The sequence below is a fragment of the Pocillopora damicornis genome, chromosome 6, assembly GCF_964200805.1.
Source record: "Pocillopora damicornis chromosome 6, jaPocDami1.2, whole genome shotgun sequence".
In the NCBI taxonomy this organism is placed as follows: Eukaryota; Metazoa; Cnidaria; class Anthozoa; order Scleractinia; family Pocilloporidae; genus Pocillopora; species Pocillopora damicornis.
Window position 1 is genome coordinate 1,817,301 of NC_142675.1, and position 18,078 is coordinate 1,835,378.

The 18,078-nt window shown below is 35.4% G+C and overlaps 2 protein-coding genes across 2 annotated transcripts; one reads left to right on the forward strand and one right to left on the reverse strand.

Annotated features, from left to right (window-relative positions):
- Positions 1-1,598: 1,598 nt before the first annotated feature.
- Positions 1,599-5,841, forward strand: LOC113680410 (uncharacterized). The gene is made up of 2 exons (XM_027197481.2): positions 1,599-2,006; positions 5,044-5,841. The coding sequence occupies exons 1-2, from the start codon at positions 1,682-1,684 to the stop codon at positions 5,364-5,366; spliced, it is 648 nt and encodes a 215-aa protein (XP_027053282.1). The 5' UTR covers positions 1,599-1,681; the 3' UTR covers positions 5,367-5,841.
- Positions 5,842-11,132: 5,291 nt separating this feature from the next.
- On the reverse strand, positions 11,133-14,672 carry LOC113680909 (uncharacterized). The gene is made up of 2 exons (XM_027197995.2): positions 14,266-14,672; positions 11,133-12,092 (listed from the first exon to the last, which is right to left on the reverse strand). The coding sequence occupies exons 1-2, from the start codon at positions 14,597-14,599 to the stop codon at positions 11,791-11,793; spliced, it is 636 nt and encodes a 211-aa protein (XP_027053796.2). The 5' UTR covers positions 14,600-14,672; the 3' UTR covers positions 11,133-11,790.
- Between the last annotated feature and the right edge of the window lie 3,406 nt (positions 14,673-18,078).

The following is an 18,078-nucleotide window of genomic DNA, read 5'->3' on the forward strand; positions in this document are numbered from 1 at the left end:
GAGGCCCTCTCTAATTTCCACGATGTATTTCTTCTGTATTCGCACATTTTCCGGTCGAGAAAATTTTGACTATTCTCGATGGAACTTTCAGTCACTTTTGTTGCTGTCTTCAAAAATTTCAGCATTGATTTGCTGTTGTATGAAAAAAGAACTATTTTCAGAGTTATTACCATCGAAATACACCAATGTGTTCATATTAAATCAGCTATGACCTAAATCTTAAAATTTTTTGAAACATCGTTGCTATAGCATTTCACCACAAAATGTGCCAGGTGCTTTACCAATTGCCCGATTTTAATTTCTAACTAAATTTTTTTTAATGTGCTATTTTCAACAGTTTTAACCAGCTTAGACGGCGAGAAGTTATTATCACTTTCAGAAGCAAGGATATTCAATTAAATTGTGTTAGGTTTGTTCCCTTGTTTGGTACTATGCAAGATTGGGTGAAAAATGAGACAACTTCGTCGCTCTCTAACTTATGTAATTATCAAAGTTTTCTCATCCGCAACTCGTCCTTGGCCATAAATTCGCCTCTGATGCGGTCTTATTTCTTCAAAATGCAAAGAGCAACGTATTTTCTAAAGAATACACTACTTCTCCCTATTTTTGGCTTTCAGTTTTTAAAAGCTCTAATTTTACCGTAATAAAGCCAGCTTTGTTAAAAGAACTAAAACAAAGGTTACGTTGTCGATTGAAACAAGGTGCAACTCGTCACGCGCACAACATGCTCTAGTTAGACAAGCGATATTTTTAGGGGCGCCCTTTGCGCGAATGACGTCAGAGGAAGTACTTTTGACGGGTTTTAACTAAGAACCAAAGGAAACTCTTAATTACTAACAAGTAAGCAACGTTAAAATATGATTTATATTGATGATAGGGTTGTTGATCGAACTGGCTTGTTCTGTTTTTAGAAGATGTTTTTCAAATGTTTTTAATATCGCCATCGACATCGCAGGTTTGCCCTCGGAGTCATACAAACATATCCGGGGTTTACATATTCACGAGCACCGCCGACTGCCTAATAAGTGTCCATTCTTATTTCTTAATCTGCTTATTTTGCATGATTGTGATAAGGAATTCGATATACAAATGCATAAAAATATACGTCGAGTTACAACAAACCCCAAAGATTTGGTTTAACAGACAGTGAATCATTAAAACTTCCGAGGATCATTTATTTTCGGAATGAAAATTGCTCGTATAGCAGAGTATCTTTTCCAAACGGGAATTTTTTTTCATAAGGAAATGCATGCTTAGCGTGTCCGTGTGACAAAAGATTAGCTTAATACAGTAGTTGTGGTTTGTCAACAGTCTTCAAAAGTGATATCATGCATACTTAGTTCAATTATCACGCTCTAATGAGGATATCGACCGCTAGGTACGGCTTCAGTTAAGTAAATCACAAGATTCTATGGTTACAGAAAAGAATTACCATTTATAGCGTGTTCGAGCGATATCGCCACTTGACCAGTATTTGCTGCGTGTTCCTGAAATAGCCAACCCTTGTCCCGACAGCTGAGGAGAGGCGTGGTTATGTCTCATGCACGCGTGACCGCAAGTTTGAGTACTATTTAATGCAGAATAATTTCACTTTCGACAGATCGGGTGTCTGTCTGATCGTTGATCGCTGATCGTCCGCCGTTGCATATCAAAAGGTCGTAACTGCTCCCGATCCGTTCTAATGGAATCTCGACGAGAAAAAGAGAATCTTTCATTTTCGATTGAAAACATTTTACGAGATGATTTTCCACGAGGACAGAAAACGAACATTGTAAATGTACAACAACAAGCCTTGTGTCTTGAAAGGTGGTCGGAGCCACCATTTTACGGTTACTATTCGCTTCGTTACGGCCCAATTTTCATGAAATGTCTGCCAAGCGTTTACAGACCCGAGAGAAGATTGCACAGAGTGGATGGAGAAAAAGAGCGAATTTTAACAGAGAAACAGAAAGAGATTGAAGAACATCGCTCGAGTTACAAAGATGAAGCTCTTTCTCAAAGTCAAGGTAAGGATAACTAATTTTAAACAGTTTAGTGTAATCGGAGAGCAACCAAAGTACGATAACATATTTAAATCAAAACATTAAATTTTTGAGTCTGAAATAGTCACCGCGATCGAGTTCAAGAACGATTTAATTTTCCAATCAGCTATCTTTCAGCACTTATTTTTAAAAACTTTTTTGTGCAATGACATGTTTACTTAGCAACGCTTCAGGCTGTCTCAGACCGACATTTTGGTTTTCAATTACTTTAATTTGTTTTAACTTGGCGTCGGCGAGAATTTCCTGGATGATAAAAATAAAAGTGAACTTTCTATTGTTCTTTTAAGGATCACTTCTTCTTGCCCAAACATGCGTTCGTTAGGCACGTACAGACAAAAACATTTCCTCGTTCGAACTTTCAACAAATTGCCTCAAAGTTCAATTGAGAAACATTTCTTCCCAAAAAAATCTTGAGACGAAATGGAAGAATTATCACTGTGTTCATTTCAGGTTTTATAACTATTTTGTTTGCAATTCCTAACATTATGGTATAATGTTGGTTGTCGTTTTAACTCAGATAGGACCCTATTCGGTAAGGTAACACTAATTGATAAAGCGATGGCGGAAAATATCTCTTTACACCCCAAATACTCAAGACGTTAACATATTGTGTTGTGCAGGTTAAGAGCGAGTAAGAGCTAGGGTCATGTATTGATGGTTTAGCGAGCTATTTAATCAAGTTGATCGCATTTTTTCCTTTTCAACCGACACGCAAAACAATCTAGAAGCTAGGGCCGATATCTTCTAAAACACGAAACATTATCCGAAGCTGAACTATTGTGTTCGTGAGCTGTAGCGTTACAAATCTAAATCAATTAAAACCAATCGAAACTCATAATTGGGATTTCAGTAAACTAACGATTACAAATTGATATCAAATACTTCTTACGTATAACCTCACTTGGATATTATTTCCTTAAAACGCTTCAATAAGTGCAGTCAAAATTTACAGTTTTAACGAGTTTTACAGTTTTAACGATCTGCGGTAACTTCCGCTAAAAGTTGTCGATGTATTTGTGCCTTCCTATTCACTTACAGCTTTTGAAGTGAATGCTCGAGTCAACTGGAAGAGCTGTTCTTTGTTGTAAATGATTTTAATTTTATGAATACGCTTTTCGTGAGTGTCTAAGTTGTTTTTTCTAATACATGAGAGATGTTCAGTAATGGCGACAACGAATATCTGCGGGCGCTTGTGCGTTGCAATATCAGATCAGTATACGTGACAATCAACTTGTATTTATGTACTTAGATATTGATCTCGCGATACTATTCTGATAAGTTTGCTTAATTCATAATCTTCTCAAAAAAAACTTGATCATTCAAAACAATTTTAATCGCTGACAAAGAGATTTCCACCAAGAACACGATGGTAGAAGGCTGGTCGTCGACATAATTTGCACGGTGGAATTCGAGGTGAAAATTATATCATTGGGAATATTGCTTTAGATAACAAGAGCTTTAAGTGTTTGTTTGGCTAAATAGTGGCTTTTGAGAATACTTTCATCCGTTTTGTTTAAGCGATCTAAAGTTGTAATACTGTATCTCAGAAACCGCAAGCCGAAAAACATGATTCTACACACCATCAGGATTTGTGAAGATTGATATGAAATTCATCAACGGAATTAAAGGCTACGAATTACTGTTAGCTAAACAACAGAGGAAATCTCAAGTGCTCACGTGTAAATGCTAAAATGTCTGCTAAAATGGCATCTAGGAAAGAGCCTAAAATCATTCCATATTCTTTTGAAGCCATATTCCTATCCGATGTTATTTGATTCCAGACAACGCAATACAAGAGTCAAGAACAGGTTTCAGCTCGTAAAGGTTCTTCAAATGTTGGACTTTTCTCTGACTGTATCTATGAGCCAAAGGTTGCAAAGTTAACAGTTGCAACTAATTGGATCTGATCTCTTTCGAACCGATAAAGATGGTTTTAAGATTTTTAACAAAAGGGAATTTTTGTTATTTCGAATGTTAACAGAGTACCACTTTCCAAATATGAAAGACTTGCGTTAACACCAGTTGCATGGACTACCTTCAATAATTTACGATCTTTTCGAACTGAATTTGTTTTTATAAATCTGAGGTATTTTACAAATTAGTCAGGTCAATCAAATCAGTTGTTTTTAGTGACTACAATGACAAAAACGTAGTTTTTCAGTTAAACTTTCAAAGTTCATAGAGTTTCTTTTTAACATCTGTTTAAATATTGATGCCTTTTTTTTTTCAAACTCGTTCGGGACTAAACTTGCATTGACAGCATGATAAGTGCTAATATGAAATATTGTGGTTTTTCCAGATTTCAAAGGATCATTATATTTGCGTTGTTATTTTTCTAATGGTTTAAACGTATTATGTCAAAGAACGTTTAGGACTGTTATTATAAAATATAGCTTGTGTAATATAGCTTGTGTAACTTTTGAAACAGTCAACGAAATGCAATCAAACACTATTTTGTAAAGTACGAATAGTTTCATGGAATTTGCTACATTTTGGCCAAAAGGTTCTTTCTTCGTGTTTCGTGATACAATAAATCGAAATTAAGGAATTTACCGCCCGCGATAAGGTATTGAGCTGTCATCGGCATCGTCTATCTCAAGGAAGTGCTTCATATTGAATTAACTAACATTCAAAATCACGGCATAAGGCAAAATGGCTATAAGTACTGTACAGAAAAAAACTCCTCCGAGATTTTTGCTTGCAAAACTACGGACCAATGAAAGGTTATCCAAATCAGCACAGAAACAATTATTACAAGATGTCCTTCATTAGGGTATTTACGTCGCATCGAGCGCCTTCCTCTCAATCAAAAGGCAACATTGATGGCGCATGTAACAGATATATTGAAGTTGCATGTTATAATAAAACCTCACGAAAACATATCACCCACAAAATTGTTGATTGAGCTTGTGGCACAGTATTTCTAACTCAAGAGGTGCGAGCAATTATCTATAAAATGCCAACAAGCTTTTACTAAAGTGAGTTATTTCTTTTTCATCAGACGAAATCACCAGCAAAAAGATGATTAAACAATCTAAAAGAGAAACGTGCTACGATGAAAAAGGCCAGGCCAGCGGTAAACGGAAGCGGCGAAATCGCAGCCATTTCACTCAGCGTCAACTCCAATATCTGGACAAGATATTTTCCCGCCAACAGTATCTTACACGCGACGAGCGCACACTTTTGGCGAGGGGCCTGGAAATGACTGAACTTCAGATCAGAAACTGGTTCCAGAACCGAAGATACCAAAGAAAACATCGCGCCAACGAGAATTCGAAACAAGATGAACCAGATTCGTCAGTGTGTGTAAAAGAAGAAGTTTGATTACACAAATCTGGAGAAACATTCCATCAAATTTCGCTGATGAAGCGAATAATCCCATAATGACGCGACTTACTGCGCCTTTAGATACCTTTCTGAGAAGGAAAAGGTTCTTATTAAGTTGTGATAAAGTAGAAAAAAGCGTGGATCTATTTTCCATAGCCAGTGCACTGTCAAAAAGTCCAACTTTGGTTAGTGTCGATCCAGTTGTAAAGTAGAGAACTAATTGAAAAGCAATATGACTGGTGGAAATCTGTAAATGTGCTAGCTAAACATTGATATTTTTCCATGCAAATTTATACGTTTGAAAAAGGAACTAGTAAATTTGTTGTATAAGGTGCAGTGAAAAAGCGATGGTTTTAGAGTTACTTTATATCAGAAAAATACGATGTAAATAGTTATATCAGGTCCCCTAATAAATACACTTGTACTATATTTTATATAGAAAGAATATAATGATTAAAAATATATTTAAATATTTGAGTGTCTGCCATGATTTTTGACTCAAAATATGGCTTTTAAGAGATTAGCTATGAATTTTAAAATTAGTAAAAAATTCTTCTCCTTCCCATAAGGATTTTTACCCAACATTGATGTTGCCGCTTATTTGGTCGCTGGCTGACGATGAAAAAACTTCTAATGGTACTTACAGCATAGCTTGCAGAAGACATAATTTATCTGAGGATATTCACCATTTAGTATTTTCTCGTGAATGACTTTTAATCTTCTAAATCTAAAAGAAGACGCGTTCAGAGCGCGCCATAACTTTAATGGAACAAACACAGATGTTGTGTTCAAGCAAATCGCGGACTTTGCTTCGTCCAACCTTTTTTCCACTTCGAGTTCTGATGTTACTAATTAATTTCCTTTTTTCTCAGACAATCTACTTTCTGAGTAAAGACTTCAAAGTGAATGCTATCTAGTTTTGATCTTTCTTGACAACTCATTGCATTTAGAAAAGATGCGATTAAATTTTTTTCTAACAATCCGCTTTAATTGGCAGGTGTTAACTAAAGCTTGGACTTTATCAAACATGACTTCGTAGTCGAAATTTTGACTGGTTCAGCTCACATTCTGTCATAATCTCATCGCATGCGGCATGAAACGACGTGCGGATGTATTTGGCATTTAAGAAATAATATAGGCATCTGTATAAAATTAATTCGTCGAATGGCACATCCTTTCTGAAAGTTAATCTTAATCATTGCTTGCGTTTCAAAGTTTTTAGTAGTTTTACTTAGCTATTCAAATGTCTATTGATTCCAATATTGTAATTATCATGTTCCACTTGACTATTCGTAAAGAATTGATATCAGAACACTTGAAAGCAAGATTCAACCTTACCCCTTCTCACGAATATCACGCACTTACCATAGAGAGGAAAGTGGAATTGCAGATCCACTCATTTAGCATCACACTCAGAAGAGACCTTTATCTATCTAAACAGAATGATCGTCAAAATATTAAAAGCCCTTTCAGCAATACTTCTTTTTAGTAAGAGTCTCTGTGCTAATTAAGCTAGTGAACACTAAGGATAAAAAGAAACCGCTGCGCTTGAATTGATTGCAATTGGGTTTAATTAAGAATTCGTGTCACGTATAAACTTGGGAAAAAATATAATTGTTGCACACAAAAGTTGTATTTTCTATCGCTTTTTTTTAATTTTTCCCATTTGTTTGTATATCTTACCTTAAGGAAACCCCAATTTATCTACTTTAGCTTTTCTTAGTATGATCACTAGTTGCAATAAATATTAACTACAATTGGAAATTTAAGTCCTATCCGAGTTCTATTTAAATCTTTGCAATACTACGTACGTTTCGAAAATATATTATATTACATAAAATCTCTATATCAAATAAAAGAGGAAATATCATGGAGATTTTATCAAAGCAAACTGTTTTGTAGTTACAAATCAAAAGCGTGGAGATAAACCAAGTTTTAAAATAACTTTTGAAGCGTAAAATTAGCAGCCGTAGATGACACATTCAAAAAGAGTGAAAAATTGCAAAGATTCCCTCAATCATCGTTACGTGTTATTTAAGAGAGTAAAAAGGAGTGCGCGTACTCACATTATAAAAAAAATTGTGTGATTGCGGCGAAAATTAAAGTCACTCTTTTTACGTCATAGCCAATATCTAAACAAGATATTTTTCCCGCCAATAGTGTGGTACACGCGACACCTCAAGCCTACGCTTTTGGTAAAGGAGTAAACGTGGCAACCCTAAAATTCCTTGTATCAATCTTGAGTCGGTGCTGCTGTAAACCAAAATCTCCCCCGTTTTTGAGCAAAAACGAGATTTAAAGGCGATTCGGAAGATTTCACCGTCCGCGTGCATAAAATTGATGAAAACTAATTATTTCGAGATATATTACTTTAACATAAAAAGCGTTTCCGTTTGCTTATATGTGATCGCTTGAATTGGCGTCGGTCAGATGTTTACATCACCTTCCCTCTCTCTTTTAACTCGTGGATTGCATAGAGATCTCTATATGAAATTAAGTTAATATATAAGTGCTGCGGTCTTTTTTATGTCACTGAAGGATCTAGAACATCATTGTTAAGTATTGTTCGAGAGATTACATTCCCATCTCATTTTTGCGTGTACGAGGATCACGTTTATGAGTGTGTGGGCCTATCGCTAATAGACAATCTCATCAATTTAAGATATTAATTAGTGTTTAATTAGCACATCTACTAATTTCCATGGGGTCACGAACCCAAAAAGCGCCTTGTCCCATCTTCATTGGGTCAAACATGAAATCGGTGAAAAAAATAGTTAGGAGAGGGTCAAAATAAAACGGAGCGTTTGTGTCCATACAAGAGTCGCATGTTAAATCTCTTAAAGTGTTTAGAAAATACGAGATGAATATGCTGGAAGGTTTAAGAACAAGATATTGGAGACGAAATTATGATACCAGAGCAGAAATTTCCTTTAATCTTTTCAAAACAAAACATTCACGTTTATCTGCAAATGATGCTTGGATTTAAACTTCTGCACAAACTCAACAACACGAAAAACAAACAAGGTAAAATAGTGAAATGACCAAACTTTCTTGAACATAACAATTAGGCTCGTGAAGGGGTTTCTATAAATTCATCATGATTCAGCTGATGTTGTTGTTTTTGACCGCATTCAAGATAAAATCTTTATCAACTTTATAAACATCCATCAAATGAACAAACATTCGGCTTGAAGTAGACATCAACTGGCGCCAAAACGGAAGCCTTCAAGACTCCAGTTGCCAAGCAACGCATCGAGACTGGTCAAGAAATGAACACCCCCCAGGAAGTTCTAGTAAAAATATAAAATTGAAATATCAGCTTTTAAGTTGAGCGTTCACGTATTAAACATACTTATACGTAAACAAAGGAAACAATTCTCAAAAACAAGAAACTTCACTTCGTGTTTTCTCATTGTTCGTTTTTCTGTTCACTCGAAAATTTCTTGCGTGCAATCGAACGGCTTCGTTTCCGATAACTCGCTCCAGCTCTGTCTCCATTGAGAAAATTTAAGTTTGCTCATATATGAAGTGTGGGGCTATGATCCATACGCCCAGATCTGGATGTTTTGAAAGCAAGATGTCCCTCATCGCTCAGAAATTTGCGCCAAATAAACTCTGTCGGTGGGACATAGCTTATTGCACGTTTGAATTTCTTATATGAAAAGAGTCTGGGCTCTATTTTCTCACCAAAACACACATTGAACACTGAGACCTTCACACAAGTTATTGAGTCTTCATATCAAGTTATTGAGTTCACATTTCAAGAAAGAAGTATGATATACTGCAAAGAAAAAGCTGTAATTGCTGTAAATTTCGTGTGAAATCCTTCTCGAACTCTATAGTTTATAGGATCTTCCTTCAGCCCGTGTCGAAACCATATAAGCTAGCTACTTTTGTGATCTGTTAGGAAGCCGTACAATTACAAAGATACCGCTAGTTTACATATGTAAAAACCACTCGACAGAATAAGTACCCTCTTTTTCCCCCTACCTAGGAGACAACAAAAGAGGAAAAAAATGTAATTTCACTAACCACTTCCTCTCTCTAAATGACCCAAAAATTCTTTGTTCAATATGACCACTAAATTACCTCTCAGTTTTGGACAGCAAAATCGAACTAACTTTCCAAAATAGCTGTTGTTTCAATCCTTGTTTTATCTGTCAGTTCACAGCTAAAAAAAATATTTACACTAAAGTTCAAAAACGGCTGAAACCATAAAGAAACAAGTTCAATTTAATGCCGTTCAGGTGTCGTTTGCCATAAAAGTCAACCAGTCTAACGATTCAACTTTGAGTGACCAGAGAGAGGCGACTCTTCTATATATAATGAGGATTGATCCTCAATTGGTCCTCAAAACTTTCGAAACTTTACTGCATCTCTTGTAATCTGACGACATTCCGAATTCAATTTTTTCCGGAATTGGTGAGTAAGATTATCCAAAGGCGTTGCGACAGGAAGCATCTTCGTTGATGAAGGAGATCTCTTACCCTTTTTTTGTCTTGTCGATATTTCAAAGTTAAGCAGTTTACAGTCCCAATATCTCCTGTTTTCTTTTGTCTGAGCCCAAATACTTTCCAACACCGTGCGTAGCCCGTGAGACAGCACCCTTGAAATCTCCAGGTGCTTAATAGCTCTTTAAAAAGATCTCGTAATTACTAAACAGGGAAACTATGAGGAGAAGGCGGTAACACTTTATTCCCACACCAAATCAAAAATATCATACACTCTCGGTTTCTAGTGAGAGATGGTAAAAGTTTTAAATTTCTTCACTGTTTTGTTTTCAATCACTTATGAACGACGTACATGTACAGAAGTTAAGTTTAATTTCCATGCGTTGATATGAAAAACAGTAATATTTCATTTGATAAAACAAGAGGAACAACATAACGAAAGAAAGATAGTTTATAAGTAATAAGTGGCTTAAAAAAATCTTTAAGAGCTTTTGAGTACAATTATTTCTAAATATAAATACACTTAAACCCACCTACGTTAATATAGCAGCAACAGCTTAGATTCTCTCCTTTAAGTGCAGCACCAAAAATGGTTCTTTTACGTGTATATCAAGGAAGGTACTCAAACGGTCTTTTCTTCAGAAACACGCTTATTCAAATTCAAAGTAAAACACGCAAACTCCGCAACAGCCACTGCGGAACAAAAAAATAGTTCTTTTGAATTTTTACAAATTTTCTTTTCTTACTTAAACCAGCTTTCATTTCAGGAGGTGCTGAAATGATGATGAAAAAAAAACCGTCGATTCCTCAGTGCCAAAGCAAAGACATAAGTGTAGTATACTATACAGGTATATGGAATCACCTCATAAATAATTGAAGTTTGCCTTCGTTATTCCTTTTGAGAATACAAAAATTAAATTGTGGTCAGGCCGGAATAGATGTAGCATAAACAAAGATAGAAAAAGTTCCAATTTGTTCAAAAAGTGTAGAATTTATTCACAATAAAATAAAACAAAAAAATTACTTTTTCCTGGGTGACCAAGTTATTTTGAGAAATGTCCCACCTTCGAGCACTTGTTGTTTCCGATAATCTCCGCACGTAAAAAAAATTGAAAGAAATATATTAAAGTGAAAGTATTCCTGACGTGACCTTTTAAGATTCGATTTTTTTTTTATTCAATTCGTTCTTAAAATAGACAACCGATTGTGGATAACCTTTTTGTGGTTTTATGCATTAAGGATACTTTGAATTGTTAACCACAATCTCACCGGTGTCTGATCTACTTTGAGACAGACCAAGGAACCAAAAATGTTTGCTTGAAATATCAGCTTTAATTTTTCAATGTCACCATTAAAATCTACTTTGACAATAACTTAATTACATTGAAGTTTTTAACAATCGATCGATTTAAATTTCTTTTAAAATAAAACTTTTATGAGAAATCCCATTTTTTCTGTACGAATATGATATCTTTTTGTATTCAAAAGGTTTTTTTGCAAGAATACATCAATACTATATATATATTTACCTCTCTGCAATTTCTTTGCTATTAATAACTTTCATTAGGAATAAGTACCTATGCATATATAAACTCCACTGGTTTGAAATAAGCTTTAGTTCGGTAGAACTACCGGTGAAATCAGGAAAACAGAGTAACTTAAAAATGTGTTCAAATCAGTATGAATCTATCATTAGTAGACATGGAATTCACCGTTTTTACGGTTCTGACTTTTAAACCCTTCGTAATTGTATCAATATGTTGGAATTTCTTAGGAAAAATCGTCCATAAATTAATTTGATACAATATTTAAGTCAGTAAACTCAATATGTACATAAAAATACAAGTCTTCTTTTTAAAACAGAAGTATTATATTATATCAGAAAACATAAATATTTATTGCAGACTTCTTTTCGTTTTCTTTTGGCTTAAAAATTCATTTTATGTAGAGGTGAATTTCTACTACTATTTTCATGCAACAACAGACATTTCTGGTTCAACTCGCTTCTTGTCTTCTTGCCCTCGATGTCTTTTCTGGTATCTTCGGTTCTGAAACCAGTTTCTGATCTGAAGTTCAGTCATTTCCAGGCCCCTCGCCAATAGCGTGCGCTCGTCGCGTGTAAGGTACTGTTGGCGGGAAAAGATCTTGTCGAGATATTGGAGTTGACGCTGAGTAAAATGACTGCGATTTCTTCTTTTTCGCGGTTTCACTCCTTTTTCGATGCACTTTTCCAACTTCGATCTTTGACTAGAGTCCTTATCGCATCCTTCATCTGAGGAAAGAGAGATTTTAAAATGCTAAGCCAGCAATTCAATTTTACTTTAACAGAAATAGTATGTTGTCCAAACTGATGAACTTAATGAAATTATTGTCGTGTTAGTCTGTTTAACCTGATTCAATATAACGCACTCATTCTTAAATAGTGTTGATCGACGATATAAATTCTGCGATTTGATTCCAGCTTATGATAGCTGCTAGCGTTCGAGAACCATGAAGTGTTGATTCTTTCGCTTGATAGAGCTTCCGCAATACAACTCTTTCACTTACACGCAAAACCAAATTGTCTCCTTCTTCACTCTTAATACCGTACTACGACAGCGAAATTAGACAGTTTCAAAAATCTCTTAACAAGTTATGCAAACACCTTAAGAAATATCTCATGTATTATCTTACAATGTCATGCGAGTGTCATGCGAAAATTAAACAGACCATTTAGAAACAAATGTTGCTTTTCATTTCTATATTTCATTGTCTGACTGCTTGCTTAATCAGGAATGTGATTATCTTTTCTAAGATCTTAAAAGAAATACATAATTTTGGGATGTTTTCCAAAACTAATTTCACTCCTTTAATCTTGTTTTTTTTCATTTTTGTCTTTTTTTTGTCTTCCACTGATCTGCCCGGATGTATATCTTGGCATAGAAACGCCCAGAAAAAATATTTTTCAAGGATGCACGTTTTCCAAGTATGTTATTAATGTGTTAATGCACGGATAAGCGAAAACCAGCTAAAATAACGATCTTACGGGCCACTATATGACTAAACAAACACTCAAACCTCTTTTAAATCAAGCGGATATTTATAATGAAAAAAAACCCCACGCCCAAATTACTTTACCTCCGCTAACTGACGTCAACAGAATTCATGGGTCTTTAGTTGAAGAACCAATTCACTCACGAATTGTTTTTAAAGATAGCTAAATACTCCTCGGTTACTTGGCAATCATGAAAGTTAACGCTTAGTGAAAGATTCTTCATACGGATTGGTGAGATTGCAGTAAAGCTAAGTTAAATCAGTGGAGGATCAATATTGGTCCACGATATACTGGTTTGTTTTTCGGTAAGTCACGGTATTCTAACAAATATTGCCGGGCGGATGTTCAAAGTCGCCAACGCTGTTGATTTCGTCGTCAAACCCCGGCACAAAAACAATTCAACCGTCACGAAACGAAAATATGCAGCAAAAGTGAAATAGGATATTGGTCACAAAAAAAGGATTCACTCGGTTGACCGTTGAATAATTGCATAGTGCATCCGTTTCTAACCCTTCTTTGTCGAAAACGAATTTCTTGTATTTACAACACTCGACAACAAGAAATGTTCTTTCTGTTTCGACCCAAAGAAAAATTAGCCCCAAATTATTTTTGTCTGTAAAACATTATACATTTTTATTATTTCCTTCTCAAACTCTTCGTTGTTGTGGCATTAAAAAAACTGAAGAGGGAAATTTCCCACAACCTCCTCTAAAATAAGTTTAAGTGTCACTAGGTACAAGAAAAAAGGTGAGAAGTGAAAAGTTTTGATGTTAGGATCCACTTGAAAAAATGAACTTTACTTTCGAATTTATTCATCCGGTAAGAAAAACATGAAATTACTTTAGTAATTACCCGTCAAATCATATTTGAAGCTTCCTTATTTTGCTGGTAACTCAAAAACCCACATAACAGAACATTAAATGCAGGGTTTGACAAGATAAAAGAAAGACGAATTTAATTAAACTTGAGTTTTCCAATGCTTCATCTCTGATGGGATTTTTGGGACTTTGGAACTTTCCTCTTAAAGGTCAAATTCCACGCTTATAAACGGCAACCCTCTGATTCGGCTGAGAGAGGAAAGTCCCTTTTTGGTCCCCATACGAATGAAAAAATTTTGGAATTACCCCAAATTTGTAGCAAATTCAATTGCCATTAAGGTTGCCGCGCAATGCCATAAATAAATAAACGATTTGAACATTACTTTTTAAAGAAAATACTTGTCAAACCAGTTGTGTATTGCCTTTTGAAAATAGTGTAAAATCTCCTGGAATTTGTAGCAATCGAGGTAAAGTTATAATCGTTTGATAAAAAAGCTACCATATTTCGTGACGGTTTTTTGCCGAAGTATGAAATATCACCTTTCTTTAGATTTGTGGATGTAATTTCACTCAAACAGAGTGAAATCTCTTACCATTTTCCTGGAGAATCACCTCTTCATTATAACTCATGCCATCTTCCTCAAACGATTTCTTCTCCTCTTTTAAAGAAAGATTTTCTGCCCCTGCATTCGGTCTCTGTAATCTGTCCTCCACTCCGTGAATATTGGGTAAACATTTCACAAAGCCGGGGCTTAGGAAACGAACCGAACAGCACTGATAAACAGACGAACTTGGCCAGCGTTCGAAATCTAACTCGCCCTGCGTGGGAAAGTGAACAAAATTCGGCCTTCGCTGATGGGCGAAATCCTCGCGCAAGATATTTTCAATTGAAAACGAGAGACTCATTTTTTGTCCGTGAAAATCCATTTTGATGACAGCAGTTTGTGACCTGAAGTTGTGTAAACTGTGATCACAATGAAAGTGGTTTCATTATATAGACAACTCGTGTGCATGTTATTGTCATTATTATTTAAAGAAACCGCCTCTCTACAATATGTCGTCGGGGCATGTTATTTCAAGTATTGCTATTTTCAGAACACCGGTAGATATTGCCTCGCTATTTACGCCAACGATACACCTCACATAGTATCAATAAATCTTGAAAATAGCATCGCTAAAAACCGGACACACGAAATCAGAATTCAACTTACTTTTTTGTACAAGGAATTTTAAATGGGCTTAGCTCGACGCCGGAATAAATGTCGCAGATATTTGTGGGTCTAGCTTGTGTCAAACAAAATACTATTTATAAGTTGTTGTTTTAACCCGCGTTCAAACTGTTTCCGTGATTGTAAGTTATGTGCTTAGAAGAGTTGAGTGCAAAGTAACCACAAATACTAAGAACCGCAATCAGCCAGAATATTAACGACGTGTTTTTGGTATTCCAGTAAGCTTTGCGATCACGTAAGGCTAACGGAGTCTTTTAATTTGGCAAATAAATTGTGTTTTAAGGAATCGGCTCCTTGCATTCATTAATTAGCTTTTCCTAATTATATTAAGCAAAAATTTGATCTGTTGTGTTATGGTATTTTCTAGAGTCTGACAAACTTGCCAACCAGTTGGTATTAAAACCGGATTATTTCTGCAGCCGTGTTCGTGAAAGTTCCTCAATGTTACACAAACCAGACTTATTTCAAGTTTTTCCCACTTATATCCGTTTTACCTCCTATAAGAAAAAGTTATTTTAATTCAATTTGTTTAGCCCGGAGTTTTAATCGTTCTGCTTAAGGAAGCGCGTAAATTGACTGTTGTTGGAAACTTTGTTCCATTTACGGCCTATCAAGATGTTGATTCAAGTGGAATTTTAATAATTAAGAGATGTTTTAATCCATAAATATTTGTAATTACTTTGCGCTTAAATAAAGATTCTATTCATTTTTCCAATGACTTAATACATAAGTTTAGTCAACGTGTTATATTCATTCCTAAATTATACAGTTCCTTATTGGTCTCCTATCCGCAATGATAATTGTCTCAGAATCGCCCCTGGCTGGGATAATTCAGCTGCAATACTTGAACTATTAATGACAGAAACAATCAAAGCTTCCTTCTCTGTAAACAAACGATCCGCAACTGAAAAAAAAAAACATTTTCCTTCATTGAGTTATGATAGACATCACTTAATTAGCAAAAATGTTATCTCTGAAAAGTTTTCTCCTGAACAAAACCAGCCTTTTTTCAAGTCACTCGTTAAATATAATTAAAATGGCGCCAAAAACGGACACGAAAAAATGTTAGCTATCAAATCCAACATCAGGTTTAATGTTCTTATCACCACATACATTAATCATTTGATATATATAAGAACACTGTTTACATTATAGTTTTTAAAGATTATACCAAATCCCCGATGGCTGGCCAAGTTGCTCTTCAAACGACTCGGAAATTGTATATCAACGTTTCCCGTGAAGGGATAGTTTCTTCAATTTGGAAAATTTATCTTGTTTTATAAACTTTAAACAATCTACGATGGCAAAATTTGCTATCTTTCTTCTATTTGTGTGCTCAAATGATCCTATCGACATTTCTGATCCTTGCAGTGTGCGGCATGAACCTAGTGACGGCCGAACACACCACTGAGTCTAAGCCGTAGCCGAGCACTAGAGCGCAAAAACCGGAAAGCCTTTAGGCTCGATTCCGCTCAAAGAGCTCAAATATTTTCGTCGTTCCACTCTTGTTATAACACCTTCTACTATTTCTCAACCAAGTTCAGAAGAACTTTATCATCTTTATTATCCTTAAAGCAACGTATTTCTTCCTCGCCTTTCCTAAAAAGGCGCACATTTTCTTACGTAAGTGAGAAAGTTTACTACTATGGTGGAAAACGTCCGGCGAACCGCGATTTTTCCTTCATCCACAGACTTAGAGTTCAGAACGACATTATTGTGAACAAATAATAAATAGGACCATATGGAAAAGCTGCTCAAACATTTTCATTTCGATGGCCACACAATAAGATTTTAGCCCAACTGAAAAGCTAACATTAAATGAAAAATACCTTACAAGAACGATGCTAAGTCGCTTGGGGGTTTTATCCATAGACTGAACAATAAGAACCATCACATACAGCAGAATATTTAGGGAGAGCCTTTAACATAACTGCTGAGAAGCTTTCATTCGTAAAGTTACACTGGACTGAATTGTAAGAACCACCGCATAGAGCAGAATATATTATATTCTAGTGGGGAAAACCATTGCCAAGATGCTTTCATTCGTAAAGTTACACACTAGAGTTACATCTAGAACCACCATATAGAGCAGAATATATAGGGAGAACCATTTAACATTACTGCTGAGAAGCTTTCATTCGTAAAGACTAGAGTTCCATCTTTAGACTGAACAGTAAGAACCACCACCGTGACATACAGCAGAATGTATAAGAAGAACCCCTAACGTAACCGCTGAGAAGCTTTCATTCGTAAATTTACACACTAGAGTTTTATTTTAGATTCATTAACAGTAAGAACCACAATTTGCAGCAGGGCAAAGAGCGCCATCTAACATAACTGCCAGTGGCTTTCATAGTAAGGTCTTAAAACTGAGAAGCTAAAGTCATTTTACACAGAATGGTTAACAGTCTCTCATCAAAGTCTGACGAAGGACTATCGCCCAAAACTACAGCTTTAGATTCCTAGAAACTCTCTACTATGGCCAATTTACGTTTATTTAGCAACTCAGCTGATGAAACCAAATTATCTTCAAACCGACGCAGCACCACTGTGACAGTTTGTTTAGAAACTTACCCCTTTTTTTCGTTTTGATGGTCACATAGCGGTAGTTTTCCCATTAAAAGTTAGAACTGATTTTCACAACGTAACAACCAGTGCTACATGAAAATAGTTTTCTGTAGCTTAGAGACCTTAAATGGTCTCACACTAGGCTTCTTTCGTAAAATTTATAACAAAAATGCAAAGAATTATTATATCGTAAAAATAGCTATTGATCCGCACAAAACTTTCATGATATCAATTCTAGCTTTTTACCGCATACTTAACATACTCAAAAAAAATGATGATCCATTACATATTTTTGAACTGACTAGTGTTCCTTATAGCAGCAATATATGATTTTTACCAGGCAACCATTAAGAATTCTTAACGTATGTTTAACCAGCTGCTTAAGAGTTTACATGGGCCAGTACTTGATTCGTTTTAAATTTATCAAAGTTGAAATACCATACATTGTCCATGATGAAAATAATGTGGGGGGAACAATACGAAGATCTGTCTTGTCCGTCAAAATGATCATTTTATAAGCTGTAATGTTAACAGCAGTGTTTGTTCCGGACTTCGTCAACTTTCTCATTAACTTTTCTCTGCTTTTATCAGAGCAGCATTGTCAAAAGT